The 18,205-nt window shown below is 36.7% G+C and overlaps 1 protein-coding gene across 8 annotated transcripts in view; it reads left to right on the top strand.

Annotated features, from left to right (window-relative positions):
- Positions 1-18,205, top strand: part of SLC4A10 (solute carrier family 4 member 10) — a 165,208-nt gene that overhangs the window by 50,310 nt on the left and 96,693 nt on the right. For 6 of the 8 annotated variants that reach the window (XR_011337746.1, XM_069861225.1, XM_069861224.1 and 3 more), the window contains exon 2: positions 10,421-10,502. Coding sequence is in view for 7 of the 8 variants with exons in the window: in XM_069861225.1 (XP_069717326.1) it covers positions 10,421-10,502 (82 nt within the window). In the remaining variant the exon portion in view is untranslated. Of the gene's footprint in view, positions 1-7,395; positions 7,586-10,420; positions 10,503-18,205 lie in introns of all 8 variants that reach the window. The other 2 variants (XM_069861228.1, XM_069861227.1) reach the window with 1 other exon arrangement.

Genomic DNA, 18,205 nt, shown 5'->3' with positions numbered 1-18,205 from the left:
GCCAAAACAAGAATGCTATCCTTACAGCCTATTTCAAATATCAACTGCCACCACCAAAAGGACTCCCAAATTCCTAAGGCAGAAAATAGTTAAAGGTTCGCTAATATGCTTCAAAGCTCTGATGGACATCATTGTATCCTCCCTTGCTATTCTGTGTTGCTTTAAATGGGTCTGTCAGTTTAGTGGCATTGTGAGAAAATTGACTGTGAAACCATAACACACTTTTCTAATAATAAAATCCTTTCATGTAGAAGCATTGGCAAAACATGTATAAACTGATGATGCTGTGTTCGTATTTACTGTCCACTCTGTATTTATACTTGCCCCTTTTCTTTTCTGAAAGCTATGTTCTATTAATTTCAGCCTAAAGCACACTGTTAAAGTCATATCAGTTGTTTCTAACTTCTAGCTTGCTTCATTGTCAAATATCTTGACTAGTCTAGAACAACAAGGTTATGGAAGTGAAACAAGTCATTTGTACTATTCTAATTCTTAGATCTCTGAGAGGTAGGCAGACCAATTGAACTACTATTTATAATTCCTGTTTACCTTTAAGTCTTTGGTAGCACATTTCAAATTCCTCAATGTAGATCTTGTGCGCCTGTGATGTCTAGACTTTTAAACTATACAAATATGTTGTTATCTAGTCCATTGTCATGACCCCTTTCCCGATATATTTTGAGTGAGTCTTTGATTCTCTTTACAGTGCAGTATTTCATTCTGCAGTATTTCATTCATTCATGGGCAGAACTGATGCACAAGTAACTTCAGACTTGGTATCTGAAATCTGTTTATTTGCCCTGTTATTTCTCAGAACACACTATCAATTTTGTTATCTCACTTACTTCTCTTCTGCCTTTCCTCTCCCCCTCTTTTGCATGGATAACTGCTTTTCTTAATCACTGTGTGAATTACTTAGACTACCTGAACTTGCAGGTAGCGGATATCATCAGTGGCTTGGAGGACATAATTATTATTTGTCTTCTTTTGTAAATAGGGTGGCTCCTAACTGTTTTCTCTGGTATTGCCTTCACTGGTCACTGTGGCTTACTGATGGTGTGAGACAGAAAAATGGTAACATCAGAGATAATCAGAATATCCTTGTCTTTCATAAGATGGAAAATTTTTCTTATGCTGTGACTCTATAGGTAGCTCAATAGGTCTCTTCATTTCCATTAGGGTAACCATTCATCTGCATGCAGGAGAACATTTCTCAGTGATACAAATATATGTTTTTCAATCACATCAATTACAACTTCCTTGATAACAAAGTCACTCATAACAACAAAATCATATATGTCAACCTAAATCTTTGGAGATGAGAAGTACTGGGTAATTTCTTCTGGATTTTCTGATGAAGTTACTTCCTGAAGCCACACATGATTTGGGAGTTCTTCAGACTAAACCCTACATCTGAAGTTATACATTTTGGCCAAGCAAAACTTGTCAGTTGTCTTCAAGGAAGTTATTTAAACATTTCAGTTTAAAAAACCAAACAAATAAAACACAATCTTCTTTTCTCTTCTGGAGGATAATAGATTATGTAGAAGACAACTGTAAAGGACCACAAGAAATCCAACTTAATCTTCAGGCATGCCATAGGAAATTGTATAGTATTTGAAGTTATTTTTTTCCTGACAATGGTTGACGAAAGGGCCATAGTATTTATTAACATTTCAGTTAGATTTGGTTCAGTCAGGCTACCTTCACTGTTAGTAAAGCAACAATGTTACTAGTGTTGGCTAACTTGTTTGGAAGGTTAGCACTGACTCTGGGTATGCAGAAGTAATCACACTCAATCAAACTAGCAGTACGTCTAGTTTACTATTGTATCTCTCCAGGTAGTCCTAGTCAAACTTTCCTAAATCTCAAAAAATTTCAGCCTATCTTTAGTGACAGTCAGTCTACCTATGATCTTGCTTAGCCAATGGAAGTGCCCATCTCTTAATCATTAGAAAAGTTGACGGTGATGGATGTCATGTCTAGTTAAGGCAACTTGAGTTAGGTGCCAAAATTTTATGGAATTAGTCTGAGTTTTGGAATATCTTTGTCACGGAACATCCTTCCTGGTGCCTTGATCAATTCTTGGATTGTGCCTGTAGAGAGTATTAAATGCAACTAAAAATTGTGGGTAGGTCTGAGAAACAGAAGAATCACTGAACATTACATTGGTGTTTCTGAGAGAGGCAGTTAATTTATTAGTGATCACGTTGGCTTGCAACATCAAAATAAAGGTGATGTTTTGAACTATGGTTGGCATGCATTTGTATGTAAGAGAAGCAGACTCCAGATGACATCATTTTGGTGGCTGTAAAGGAAGAGAAAAAGTCCTGTCTTCTGTACTGTAGCTGTTGTTAAAACAGAGAAGTTGGTCATGACCTCTTTTCTTCTTTGCACTTGCTACTTCCACATGAGTAGCTGCTGCAAGAGGACTGCCTTCTATGATTCTTCTCCCTGGCCCTATGTCTAGGTAGACATCTGAAAACATGTCACCTTTTCTAAGACTGAAAGTAGATTCTTTGAGATGGGAAATGTATCCAACTAAAACCCAATATATCCTGCTGCTGCTGCTGAAGAAATTAGGAAACTAGCAATTAACATAAATTACTTTTTCCATTTGCTGCTCAGCAGCTGATATCCTATTGCATAGTAGGCTAAACTCAGCATGTTTAACTTCTAGCTACACCCAAAATAATGCTGTTATCCTGGATCTGTCCTCACCTGGCACTGGGCCAATAGAGAGCCTAGACAAGTTAAAAGCAAATCTTATCTGGGCTTTGAGTAAAGTCTTTTCATATGCTGTTGGACTTCTCTACTGTACTTGACATAGCCACTGCTATGAAGTGAGTAAAGAGGATTTCAGCTAGTGGACTGCACTAGGACATTTAAGTAATAACCACAAAGGGAAAACCAACCCTCAGCTTGAAATCTGTTCTGTTCTTGCCTCCATAACTTTTAAGTATTTGACAGTGTAGTAAAGAAAAATATGAAGTAAAGGGAATGAATTTTCAGTCATACAGATGTGACCCAACTTCTGCATCCCTTAACTACGACAAGGAACGCTGTCTCTTCATATAAAAGATGGCAAGCACAGCTTCAATTAAATGCAGGTGCTTAAAACAGGTACCAGAATCCAGAAAGTATTAGACAGTTCATTATTTGGTTATTTATCCAGTGCTCCAACAGTTTTATAAAACCTTTTGAGTGGGAACATTGGTTTTGGGTTTTTTCTGCCTTCCCTCCCTCTCTTGTTTTTTTGCTGAAGCTACTGGGGCAACAGTTCTTTTCTGGTGGGACAGTGTAGACAGAGGAAGTGGGGCATCTACTTACTGAAACAAATTAAGTTACTATTTTGCCTTGATTTTTTGGTTTATCTTCTTTAAATAGATATCTTCTCTGCAGTGTATGCAGAAAAGAAGATGTAACATATTTGCCTTGCAAATATAAGAAATGTATAATTTCTATCTAAAATGGCTATTCTAAGAAAGAAGGTTCCTTATCAAATGATAAGGAAATATTTTAGTGATTATGCATTCATTTATGCGTCAGTTCATAGTGGCTGTATTGTGCGTAATGGTATATAACCAGTACAGGGTGCTTTAGTGTAGATAAAAACAGGAATGACATGTATTAATGAGCATTTAGTTGTCTGTAAAACTGCTTTGTTTTATTCATACGGGCATTTTCTGCTTGTGTTTCATTTCATTAAATTTATAACAATAGTATGTGCTTAGATTTAATGTCTGCAGTGATTATCTGTGTTTATATGTTACAGGAATTGCGTTGTTACATTAAATGTGTGTTCAATCTCAGGTCAGGAGCAAATCAGTTCTTTGGATCCAGTTCCAATCGGTGCAATTTTTAGCAGTGTTGTAGAGATGGTATTTCTGTATTGAGTCATGCAAACAGTATCTTGACTTAAGCTATAAAAAGAGAGACTAGGCAAAAAGAGACAGGGAAGGATGCTTTTATGCACATGACATGCAGCCCTGGGGAAGATGCAAATCTGGAATGAAAACTAATTGCTTTCTACTTTGTTGCATAGCCTGCACTATGTGGAGTAGAGCTGACCAAAAGGAATATGTGCTTTATGGTAACTAGCAGTGATTACTGCAGAATGCTGCTGCAAAAACAGTACAATTAAAGAGACACTGTGGAAGGGTGGCTCTTTTAAAAAGAATTCTTCAGCCCTTACAGAACAGACTTTCTTGCATTAGAAATGTGTTTTGGTGGGTCTTCCTTGATAGGTGGATAGAGGAGAAAAGGATGATATAGTGTAGGTATAGGAAAAGTAGTGTAGTGTAGGAGAAGTTATTTTTTAATCAGAAAGATAAATTTCATTCTACTTTGCGCATGATTATATGTAATATAAGCAATTAAACACAATTATATTCAATAAGGGTTCTCCCCCTCCTCCCAAACTTGTCTTCAGAAAGGGAAAATAATTGTAGCATGTAAATTGTGGGCGTACACATTATGCATTAAATCAGGTTTGTGTGACTGTGCCTGCTCAAGGACAGTTTAAAGGACAAGGCTGAACACGGCAGTCACCAGTGATTTGCCTGCTATGACAGGAAGGTATCCATCTACATATAACTACTCTGTAGCCATTTACGTTAATTCTTTACAAGATATTTCCAATATGCTCTTGGCAGCCCCTGAGTTCAAATAACTCACTTTTCTATCTTTGTTAATGCCATCTTTATGAAATGTCAAGCTGAACATAACCAAACTTATCTTAAAAATACAAATGTTATATAATGGGTCTGTGAAATAAATATAACAAAAGGAATAATGCTGAAATATCTTCAGACTGTTAAGGCAATTGTGGTGTGTTTGTGAACTCAGGGTAGATGTCTAGAATTTCGTTACAGACCGTTTGCATGGTGAATACACAAGATTTGTACCATTAACTTATGATAAGATATATAAACTCAAATGAATATGTTACAGAGTTCAATCTTTTAAGTGTGTGTAATTATTGATAAAATAAAATAATTAAAATAATTTCATATTACAGCCTTCTTTTATTTATAGGAACGCAATATTTAATATTTTATGCTGACAAGTGTTCCTTAGTTCCAGATGGCATTTGAGAGTTATGTAGGTTGTCTAATCATCAATAAGTGGCTTATATGAAGAAGTAATTAATACCATGATTATTTTCCTTATGAGTCAGCAAATGTGTCATATGCATAATTTCTCGTGTGGAAAAAATGAAAATGGCTTCTGCTCTGCTATATATTTTACAGGAAAGAAAATGCTGAAAAAGAGTTCTTCTTGGTTATGTTGTGATTTGTGCTGTAGGTGTATTAAGAATGTAATTAAATAAGGAAGAGATTTTACCTGAAAGTTTAAAAACCCTGAAAAATTTTCAAAACCCTGAAAAAATTTCTGGACTACTGATATTCTCTGTAGCCAATTTTTGCATTGTATTTTAAAGAGAAACAATCATCCAGTTTATTGAAAACACTGACCAAATAAGTAAAGTGACAGAAAATAAAGAAGAAGATAGTAATTTCCTGTTGTTCTAGTTCGTATTTCCTAATGCGTGTTTATTGTTGTGTTGTTATTTCATTTACTGTAGCAAACAGTGCAGCCGATCTTCAGTAAAAGTTTGTAATGTATTCAGGTAGCTTCTGAGATATATGCAACAGTGGCATTTAAGATTATTTATTGCTTTTTCCTTTTTTAATAAATACATGTAATAAATCTAGAGATAACCTCAAGTCTGTGTATTGTCACCTGGACTTTAATCTACCTTCTTGTCATCCAGCGTAACAGGAATATGGACTAATTCCATCATTTGGAAATATCCTGAAGTTCTACAAGTGTATGTGTCTACATTAGCACATACATATTTAAAAATGTCATATGCCTTTACGTGGATCCATCTTTGAAAGGAGTTACTTTTCTTTCTACCTGATCATCTACTGCATAATGAAAGCATAGACAGTTTGTAAGCAGGATAACTAAAAACACCCCAAAACATCTGTTATAAAATGAAGTTTCTAAGCTTTTCTAAATGTATAGTTCCTCTGTTAATTAAATTGTTATGAGGTGTGGAAGAGCAGTGCACAGTTCTGGGCGATGACTGCTCTAAGGGCAACCTCTGTGCGACGCATTATGAATTGCAGTTAGGACTGGATTGTAGCTAAAGGGGGTCAATTTGGGAAGCTTTCCAGAAGGTAATTTATCTAGCTTTGAAAGATCCTGGGAAGTAGCTTCATCAATAACGTGGGTGGAAAGGGCACTTAAGACATTTGTTTTCAGTTTCTAAACCATGGGCCATTTTATTCCTTCCAGCCAATACACTTACAACTCCTGGCAACAGCTGCAGCCTCACTTTATACTCTGATAAGCAGGCTGTTGATCTAGGGGTTGAAAATCAGTACTCGTAGCTCTCATGGTGACCTTCTTTCTTCATGACTATAAACCAAAAAGTAGATGGCAAATGTCTTTGAAGGTGATTTATTTTCTTTTATTTTACTCAACTTCAATTTTCAATTTTACAGTGTGTGGCTCCACTGTAAGGGATGCAGAGAACGAGTCTGCTGTCTGCTTTTCTATACTAATCACTGTGTTTAAGCTTATAGTATGAAGAGACAAAAATAATAACAACTGTATTTATAAGACTCTTTCATTAAAATAGATTTTTCTTCTGTGAAATAAGTACAGCAGATACTGCTGTGTGGTCATTTCAGCTTTAATTTGGAAAATGTAAGAGTCAAAATCCTGGACTGAATGGAGTTGCTGAGCCTTGGTCTCTAAGGAGCTTGTGGTTTCCTTGTGAAAGCTTGTTCTTACTTTTTTATTCCAGATGCATTATTTCTTCTACTGTGTGTTTGCTGATACTTTATTGCAGAAGGGAAATTGTTTTCGGCCTACATTTGAAGTAAACCATTGCGTGATAACTACATAAAACCGTAAAATATTAAAAAAATACAATTAAAAAGAGAGAGATGTTAGGTTGTTTATGAATATATGACAAGCTTATTGTGCTTTGATTGCAGCTTCATGGAAGTGTAGTTGCACTGCCTTCTGTAGCATTGCTCTTGAATTAAGCCAACTGAAGGCGAGTCCAATGTATTTAATTTTATGTAAACTTTGTCCAGCTAAGTTGTCAAAGCAGTGCACTATAAAACTACTATCGTATATTAATATACATTGCTTTGATATAAAAACACATTTAATGCCTAAATGTTGATTTTTATCAGTCTGTTGTTTCCTATTATATTATCTCCACGTGGGTAAACTATGCACTTTTCTAAATCAAATGACTCAGCACTTTCGTAGTGCTTTACAGTTCTGAAATGCTGTGTGAATATTAGTTATGGCATAGAGCAGTCTGGTGAGGAAGGTAGATAAGTAAGTATTATTATCCCTATTTTACAGATGGGAAAGCTGAGGCACAGAGATTAAGTGACTTTCTCAAGGCCACAGAGCAAGTCAGTGGCAGATCCAGGATTAGCACTTGGGAGCTTCCTGGATCCCTCTCCCATGCTTTAAGCAGGAGACCACAGTGTTCACTGGACTCAGCAAGCAACTGATTGCAATAATGGACAGTTCCAAGGATCCATACCTGGTCAGTGTGTCCACACATTTGTTTGCAGACTGCTGCAGTATGTCAATACGGTTCGAATACCTCAGTCCTAGCAGATTTGTGCACTGTGTAAAATTTCTGATCATCGTCTTCAAGTGGAGTGAAAGCAAGAAGTGGTAGAATTCTGACATAAACATGGCATGGCTGTGAAAAACATTTATATTCTCTGCTTTATTTTGATCCTGCTGAAACTGATAGACAAAACTGCAGTAGTTTTGTGGCTCTGAGGATGTTAGTGTGGAGGCTGGTAGCTGCTTGGTACATTAAAAGGCATCCAGAGCATGAATTCATCTTCCATGACCGTCTTATGGTTCATCTTACCTATACTTCCAGTTTCAAACTCATTTATTGCAATACGTAATAATAATTTCGTAGTTTTCCTGACTTGTTAATAAAAAGCAGAACATTACCAACGGAAATTAAGTTTCTAGTCTCTAATCATCATGGGAAGGTGGAGCAGATCGGCGACTGTTTTTACTTGTATTATGATAGTGCATACATCTTAATGAGATTAAGACTGAATTGCACTACACGACTAGCAAGCCCTTCTCCTCTTTTCCCTTCCTTCAAGGAAGCAGTTCAGGAATCACAGAAGTTTCTTGTAGATTAAATGCAGTGTGAATCTTGTACTGGTAAATGCAAGGTGGCTTTCCTACTGCTCTGTGGGAAGTGAGAGTGTACAGAGCAAGGCCTGCTTAATTGGACTTAGCTCAGAGTTTGACAAGTGAATTGGCAATAACACAATACTCCCAATTAAGCTGTTTTCCCCAGTGGTATTAACGGAATAGACCTGCTTCTGAGAATGAGGGAGGGCTGAGACTTGCTGTGACATTACAGGAAGAGGAGGCAGGGAAGAAAAATATTTGCCAGAAGCTGAAAATTGAACACATGGAAAAGGAAAAGTCAAAGTGTATGAGCACGTTTTGATAAATATTAATGAATTAATTTCTATTTAGTTTACTTAGATGATCTATAAAAGCTTTAAACTGTCCAGCACTTGAAATTTTTCTGCAATATAGGACTTCCTCTAACAATGCTTCCATGAGGCCTTTTCACGATAACTGAAATGCTGATGGCTGTCTTATAGAATAGCACTACTTTTGATGTGGCTGTAATACTTGGCCTTCAGCATCCTGCCTAACCATTGACCCAGGGGCATGGCACCACGCCAGCATGTCAAACGCACTCAGTTATGTCTAACTGCTTAAAATAATGGATTCATTTTACCTAAGACAATCAAATGGTTTCTGCAAAATTATACTGCGCTGATACATCTTAATGCATTATTAGCTAATTCTAAATTAGTTAAAAGACAGAACAGTTTCAATAGAAGGCCTTTACTTATTGTCAGATTTTAGTTACGTACTGTTATCTGGGGAAAGCTCTGATAAAGACACCGTGACACACTCAGTCTCTCTTTAACAGCCCAGATGCTTGGTGCTGACACGTTCCTAGAATTTTTCTATATAAGATAGCCACAGCATGACAGCTATTTTTAATAAGAGAGAAACAAAAACTTATACTCAGAATGCGTGACATCCAGCTCTAGATGTGAATCTTTTTGCTTGGGGCATATGCTCTTTAAGGAGATCTGCTCATGTAGCTTATTTTTGTGTTGTGTTCTATTGCGTTCTATATATAGTTCTATATTCAGCATGTAATGCTGGTATTCAAATCCCCTTGCTTTAGACTTCCATGAAATACCAGTTTTATATATTGAAATCAAGAATTTCTGGTTCTCATATCACTTACTGTAGCCCTTCCACTAATGGCAAGTAAATATATATTCATGATATATTAATTGACGTTTTTGTAGAATTCATCCTTTTTTTCTGCATCATCGTGTACTGGAAGCCACTCTAAATCGTATGAAATACAGGCTGTATTTAGCAAGAGGTTTTTTTGTAACTCTTTTTACAGTTGGTGTTGTCAAAGTCAGAGTGAAGCCCATATTTGTTTTAGCACAACCTCTAGTGCCCTATTGCTGAACCCCCCAAGAACTTTCTCTACTTCAGGAAATATGGTTTACTTTATTTTTACGTCAGAAGTGACTGAAGTCACTGGTTTCTGTAGCTTTTTTATCCTGAACAGACTGCACTAATTCATCATATAGTACATTTACAGTGCAGTATAGAATACAGTTAAGGTGCATGTATAACTGCAGTATAAAATTAAACATGAACTATATATTGCTGAGGAAGAATACCGTTTCTATTTTCTGCTGTTAGTGTGTGTTATCTGTCTTTATTTTAATTGCAGCTTGTTGTTTAAAAGAGAAGCAAAAACTTTGCAGTTCACCAATAAGTGAAGCCTGTTGTTTTCATGATATTAAAGTTTTCTTTCTTATGATATTGTCACCGAATATCATTCTCTAGCTTTGCCAAAGGATTGTTAGTGCTAATAGTTTGGGAGTTCTGCATGTAGCTCAGAATCGTGATCTAAAGACAAAAATATGTGTGCCAGCCCTTTCTTCAAGAGTACAGGAATAAAGCTGACTCAACCAGACATTTCTTCTCTTAGCTCTTTCATTGTCCTATTGACTCACGTTTTCCTTAGTTCCAAATAACCAGTATTCACTCATCGTTCTGCGGGTCTTAACAGAAGTTCTTCATGTCAAAGTTAATTATAAGCATACCTCAATTAAAATTGTTTCATAAGGAATAGGTTTTAATAAAGAAAATTACATTCTTAAAAACTTTCTTTTGTTCCTGAGAAGGAAAAGTAAATAAATATTAAAGCATCTTTGTTTTGGAGTACTATTCAATCTTGCCAGTACTTTCCAAAAGAGAAGCAGCTTACCTGTCTTTTGTTTTGTAGAGAAATGATGAAGAAGCTGTTGTGGACAGAGGTGGAACTCGCTCCATTCTCAAAACACATTTTGAAAAGGAAGATTTAGAAGGTGAGAGATTGTTTTTCTGTACATTACATTGTCTCTTTTGAAAGTATGAAATGCAGTTCCAGTGTGTGCAAACTTACTGATCTGAGCAAAAGCGAGCAAGAGTGGAACCTCATAATTTATTTTAAAAGGAGAAATATTACTTACTTCATGCAGCGGTGCTTAGATAGAGATGGTGGTGGAAGGCGTTTGCTAGTTTTCAGTGATCTGTAATTGAGTCCTACAAACATGCATGTATGACTTTAGATGAAGTCTTTCTACCTTCAAGTTTCCCAATATGTAAATGCAAGCAAGACTCATGATTTACTGCTTATAATGGCTTCTACATGTGCTTTACAATCCTCATGTAGTTGTCTAGCTTCATCTTCAGCTAAAGATAATCAATCACACTGGAGTATCCTAGACTGGACAGATACTACATAACATGCACTGCAGAAGCCATCTAACATCACTATGTAGAAGAAAGTGGGAATTTGTGAGAACTATCTTATGATTTTGACCTAATAAGTCAGATGGTCTCTGAAAGAATCACATTTCTGTTTGTTTAGGAGATCCCAAACTTATTCTTGGTACTACTGTACTTAACACTTACATTAGCGAGTGTGGCCCCTCCAAGTTGTTATTACAGGATGAAACTGGTTTTTGTGTTGCACATATGATATCCCATCCATGAAACTGGAACTTGCTGATTTTAGTTGTTAGCTTCTTGTGGTGGGACATGGAAGATTGTTGGTTTTGCCATAGAGAGCCACGAGAACTAGGCAAAAAGAAATAATGAGCTCTGGGATGTATTTCAACATTCTACATATGAAAAGTTTCCTGCCTGAGGTCTGAAGAGAAATTATCTCCATTTGTGCATGAACCTGAGCTTTCTAAATGCATATCCTTAATTACTTACTCATATATTTTTTTTAATGTTCTGTCTGGCTCTATGAATTTTGCATTCTCTGCTGCATGGTGGCAAACAAGTATGTAATTTGAAAACCATATTTAATTACTGTTTTTCCCCCACCAACCTATATGTATAGAGTTTCTTCTGTGACATATCAGTGCAAATATTTTTTTAAAAAAATCTGCTCCTGGGATGTTATCAATAGAAATCAGAACATGACAGTGACCACACCCTCTGCAGTCTTTCCATCAATTTGAATTGTTTAGAACACTGAAAAATTATGTAGTTAGCCAATGAGTCTGCTTTTCTTTCAAGTAAAATCACACCACTTCATAATGTCCTAACAAAACAATTATTCAATGTAGAATCCTTCATAATGCAGTTAGCTTTTTCAGATAAATTTCATGTCCATTCTAAGATCAGATCAGTGTGTCTTTAAATATATAATCACTCCATCCAGAAATACCAAATGACATAAAAAGAGCAGCAGAGGTTGTAAATTTTAATATCCAGTTGCTGTTAATAGCATGTCCATTTGTTTCATAGCACATCTAGGCAGTTTTCCCTCTGAAAACAGTGGATGTGACTCACAAATGTCACTGTCTTTTTCTTATCCAATATACATTATGTTGGGTTTTGCTGAAAACATACCTTTTTCCTGATGACATAACAACTATAAAATACAAAATTATATAATCAGGTGCTAATTGCATAGCTTAGTAAAAATCATATAATTAGCTAATTAATATGTATTATGTAATTAGCTATTTGACAGACGTTTAATTGGGTTTATGTTTTAAAAATGTAAATAGCTACTTACTGAATGTTCTAGCAAAGACTAGTTTTGACAGGGCTTAAGTTTCAAGAGCACCGTATCAGCAACATTTCAAAACTTGCAATTCATATGAAGAACTAAAGGTTATTTAAATCTGAAAATCAGTATTCAATTTCTTCTCATAAAATCTTAAAATTATAAGTATCCTGTAATGTTTAAATTTTAGACTGCCAGTATTTCAGTGTCAGAAATACTGATTTAAATATATTCTAAAACTTCCATCTGAAATTTTGTGGCCCAGCAAATACTTGTGTTTGCATATTTCGCAGCAATAATGCAAGGACATATCTTACTGAAAACGTGAAAATGTCATGGTGGTTAATGCTACCTGGAGGAACAGCCCCAACACTAGAATTTTCTAGATCAGTGTTTTCTTTCCCTGAGCAGTATAGTAAAAATTTGGGGAGCTGCAGTACTTATGGTAACAGAAGAAATGTGGTGCTCACCTTAACAACAGTAATGACACTTGCAGTATGTATTTCAAATTATATCTTTTTACTTAAGCTTTGTAGTGCTTCAGAGGTGCATTGTTCACAGAGCTTTGGCATTCAGATTTTCACCATGAATGTTTTTTCCATGTAATTAATTTTTCCTGAGCTGTAAGGTCAAGATCAGTCATTAATACCAAGCAGGTCATTTGTCGGACTGATGCATTAATGAAAGGACAGAGAAAATACTTCTAAAAGCAGAACAAGAAGCCCAGCTCTCCTGGTCCTAATCATGTATTTTGCATATTATTTGTTCACTGTGGGACAAAATTCTATAAATATACTTTTATTTTTATCAGTGGTGGAAATCCTAAATGAGAATTGGGCACAGATTTTGGACACTTAGGTACTTGATTGCGAAAGGCTGAGTTGTACATGTACGTGTACTGGTAGCAGGTAGACAAGTTTTCCTGAACAGATGTGCACATTAGCAAACAGTTGCACTCGGACAGCTTACTCCCTGTTGTTGTCTCTGCCTGTCTGACGTTGCTTCTTGTTCAGTGGGAACGGTTTTCTAACAAAATGGAAATACCTAGTTTTTCTCTCATAGATTAAAAAATATTGGGATTGATCTGCAGGTGTCTAGAGAGCTCAGATTATCTCATATGCTGAGCTCTTTGGACTATATAGATAATGCAAAAGGATTTGCTCTAAATGCACTCTGACTACGGTCTTTTGCTTATGCCTGCCAAATAAGCTGAAAGTGAAAAAGACTGTTCTATGGCTGTTCTTGCTAGAGGTGGTCAGCTGCAAATCCTGGATTTTTGTGGCAGGATTTCAGCACTGCTGTGGGTATTACTGTGGCCTAGTTTGAGAGGCAGCTGCGATAGGGAGATGGCTGGAGATAGCATTGTTAGGTGGAGGTCCAGGCGTTTAACAGGGATGAATCCTGGCTGTGTTGGAAGAAATAGCAAAATGTTCCTTGATTCAAAGGAATCAAGATTGTGCTTATGCTTTTTATGTTTCATACATTTTATCTGCCTAAGTGGTATGCAGAAAGGGAAATCAAGTTTGCCATCTTTCATGTCTCTCAGGACACATAAAACACTGTATCCAGTATATAAATCACTGTACATCAGAATATGCATTCTGACACTCGATAAAATTGACATTACATGGACTGATTACTGAAAGTCACAAAAGACTTCAAGCTAAATTAGGAAATATACATCGCTAGTACAACACTGGATGTGAAGCAGAAGCTGAGGATTTAAACTTAATAAACTAAAAAATAATTTAAGATATTAATGTGCTTGTAGAGATGTTCTGTACTTAACAACCTGTCTGAAATTAATTGTTACAATAGATGTCTTGCTGACCAAAAAAGAAGAAATCACAGAGTATTTAAGTATTCTCATTTAAAAATAGTTATTTTAGTTATTATTTATTTTTAGATTTCTTCTAGCTTGTGACAGTAACTTAAAAATTATGTTAATAAACTTTTTATTATATACGGTTAGGGTTAATATATAAAAAACTCATTGTGATCGAACCCTGATCTCTATATATTATTTAGTACAAACCCGAGAGTGGCTCCAGATATTGAAGTAGGCCTTTATTCTCAGAGACTGGACATTTTTCATAGAAATAACATAATAGTAGACCTGTCTGCCACTGAAATTATTTACCTGAATATTAATAGGATCTAGCAGCTCACAGGACTGAAAGAACATAAATTGTGTTAACCTGCTGGCCTTGATTTGGCCTTGCGCCTACATAGAAGCCAGCCAGCTACTAATTCTGCTTGGCCAGACAGAAACGTCAAACAAGGTCTCCCCTCCCTTTGGCTGCCAGGATGCTACAGCCTATTGCAAATAATTTGTTACCCTGTCAGTACTGATCCTCTACTCCAAGCTTCCTTGCCTCTGCTTCCCTTGGGTGCCCTGTTTATCCTGATGTTCACTCTGACCTACCTCATGCTCCTTGCGGCAATGTTCATTAGGCTTGGAGGAGTAGAATGTAAGCTGAGGAAGTAAAGAGCTGGAGAGACATTCAGGTTAGTCTATGCCTATAAAGTCAGCTGTGGTTGTATAGCTGTAGGTCTGTACAAAAAGGTCTCTTAAAAAGGACCATTTTGGCTTTGCAAGCACAGAATTCTTTTATTTTGTTGCCTTCCAGGTATTACATGCTCCAGCTTGTTCCATTTCTCATTTCTAAGGCACATATTTCTGTAGTGCCTCTCATCTAATTTTATTTCCTTTTTCCTGTGTCTCTCAATACTCCTTGAAATCTCACTTTCCTCCTGAGCTGTGCTTGCCTTGGCAATCACTTGCCATGGTCCCTTTCCATGAGTCTATTGTCCCTTCCCAGATATTCTCATGTTTGTGGGAGGGTGGTTCACCTTGAAGATGTATGAATAATTCTGCTGGACATGTTCACAAAACCTCTTTGAAAGTTGACATGAATTATAAAGAAATAATGAAAACAAACAAGTTATTTTATAGTGTTGGCTGAACACCATGGTCTTTTGTTGATCATCAGCTTTGGGTTTTGAAGTTTTACTTTACTCTGATCTTCACTGACAAGAAATCTTCTCAATATTTGTGGGGACTAATGGTTCCGAATATTTGACCTTGTGGAATTCTGATAAATGAAATGGCATAAACCAACTTGCCATTATTGGTGACAGCTGCAAAACTGCAGCATGAGAAGACAGAAATGTTCAGTTTTTAACATTTAGTCATGCTAGTACTGAGTTTGCATTTTTTTTTGCTTGTTGCTAAATTAGAAATATAGGTCAAATTCTTCAGTCCAATAACCACTGCTTCACTTTCCATCAGTGGAAAGTGTGTGCGTGTCTCAGAGGGTCCTTATACATTCTGTGTCTGCTGACTTTTTTTTTATTTATTGTCTGGCAAGGTCTGAGACCTGAGCTTGTTATAGAACCATGTGCATACCACCTCTGAACTCCTCTGAAACAATGTAGGGAATGAACATCAGTCCAGTTAAAAAGACTTTTTAGCCCAGCCATAACCTGGAAAAATGTTTTGTTAAAAGGAGAGATTTTTTGGGAGGACAGTGATTGATCAGGGCTCGTTAAAAGGTTGTTATCTTTACTGACTTCAGTAAGATGCTCTTATCCTTTGTATTCAATATGATCTTAATGCTTTCTTGGACCAGGGATGTTTTATTTTTTTTTCTATATGACTTCTGTTGTACTTTAACCTAGAACATAAATTCCATATATGATGTAAAAAATTTATGTTGGCTGTATTCTCAATTTCTCCAAATGATAGAACGGCAAAAAGGTGAAAACATGTCTTGAGCAAACAATAACCACAAACAGCTATGTAAACTGTTGGTTTAGGAAGTATTGCTTTTGTCCTTATTGCTTTGTCTTTAGCTCTGCCTCCCTGCTGCACTACAATAATGAATCATGAGTCATGTACTCTCTACTCCTACACAATTCACCATAATCACCTTTTCTCTTATAAGGGAAAACGCATTTTTTTAACTCCACATGGACTGCTCGTTTTCTGTCTCTACATCACCGTTCATTTTTGAGAGGATGGAAAATTACATTTGTTCAGCTCTAGCTGGCAATACATAAAAGGAGGCTTCAAGGCACCCCTCCAGTCCTGCTGAGGTCAGCAAGTATTTGAGACTTGGCTTGAACCACTGGCAAAATATTCTGTCTCAAGGAGTCTTGACTTTGCATTTCGTTTCCTTAGTAGGACACAGAAGCCTGCCTTTGCTCTTTCCGGAGATGTTTCAAGACCCATTTCTTCCCTTATCTGCCCGTCTCCATCTTGCCCACGAGCAGGGATCTGAAAGCCTTGGTCTTGGCAGGTGCTTTAGGCAGGTTCAGATAATTCTGGGTGGAAGGCAGCACAGGCAGATGTATCATGAGCAACTGTCACTCATGGATGTTCAGATCCCAGACAGTCCTTTTTTATGCAATAGGCACCAACTTGGCTGGTTCACTGAGGAGCTCTTAAGGCACCTGCTTGAGTTTCACATATATACCTGCCTGGTATAACACGGAGGCCTGTGGAGCCTCTGTTGGTGGGGAAGTGGGGAGGTGAATGTGCTTCATATGTGTGTTCTTCCTACCAAACAGATATGTGTTTTCTGTGTTAATATTGTCTTTGGAGGGAGAATGGGAGGCATTGGGGCAAAAACGTCTGTACTCTTAGCATTCCATTGAAAAGATTTTAATTTCTCTAAATTAAGGGAAACAATTACAATTCCCTTCTTTCCATCTCTGTTTTACATTGCGATGTCACATACATCCAGACAACTGTAATGGGATTTCCAGAAGTTCCGAAGTTAAGTTGTCAGGCACTATAAATTATAGTGGGATATATTTTCAAGCGTTTAGAAATGACACTACATTTCTTTCCCTTTCCATTTATGTAATGAATCAGATAGGTAGATAGGACAAGCTTCAGTTTTAAAGACCCAGAATGCCAGATTCTGAAAACCATTTTTCAGTGTTAAATCTGCCATCTTCAAAGGCTATGCAGAAAATACTTGCTATTCTGAGCTCGGTTTTTTAGATGGTAAATTTGCTATTGGGTTCTTAAAATAAATTGTAGGTGTAAGGAAGAATTTACTCTTTGGAAAACAGCAACCTCAAGAAACCTTTCTACTTAGATTTTATTCTGACAAATGTCTCTGGAAGACATATTCATATTAATAATGTATATTTCATATCTGTCTTTTCTAGGGCAAAGAATACATACCTCCACAAAGTGGAGATATTTACAGCATATAAAGAAGCATACAGAATAAAAAAGTATTTCGTGTATGATTTTCCACATGGAACTAGATGGTTCTTTGGAAGAGGGGAGAAGCAAACCAAACTAACTGACTAAATAGCGTAATAAGAAAATAAACTGTGATTGACCACTTCAGATATAACCATTGAAAAAACAGAATGAAAAAAAACCTGTTTTTTAAACGTAGTGCAAAATATAAAACATTAGTCTATTTGTAGATTTTTTACTAACAACTTTAACCCTTTCTCATGTGTTGGGACTCTACACCACGTGGTGCGCAGTGCAGGTGATAAATGCCCAGCATGGTGTTTTTGAAGACTTGGCTTTAAAGAGTTATAGATCCATTGTTTGCTATGCTTACATCTTAAAATTGTGTGTAAATTCTGCGTGAGAATGGATGTTGGTTTGTACTTGATGTCCACAATATGTACCCTGATGTAAGTTAGAGTTGTTACTATTTCCTATACCTAAGTGTCTTTGTAGCCTTGCCAAAAGAATGAGAAATTGAGTGAGGCGATTTGAATCATAGAATCATAGAATAACCAGGTTGGAAAAGACCCACCGGATCACCGAGTCCAACCATTCCTATCAAACACTAAACCATGCCCCTTAGCACCTTGTCCACCCGTGCCTTAAACACCTCCAGGGAAGGTGACTCAACCACCTCCCTGGGCAGCCTCTGCCAGTGCCCAATGACCCTTTCCTTGAAAAATTTTTTCCTAATGTCCAGCCTAAATCTCCCCTGGCGGAGCTTGAGGCCATTCCCTCTT

Source organism: Phaenicophaeus curvirostris, chromosome 7 (genome assembly GCF_032191515.1).
Source record: "Phaenicophaeus curvirostris isolate KB17595 chromosome 7, BPBGC_Pcur_1.0, whole genome shotgun sequence".
Lineage (NCBI taxonomy): Eukaryota > Metazoa > Chordata > Aves > Cuculiformes > Cuculidae > Phaenicophaeus > Phaenicophaeus curvirostris.
The sequence above is the reverse complement of the archived record's forward strand: the minus strand, read 5'-3'. Positions and strand labels throughout refer to the sequence as shown.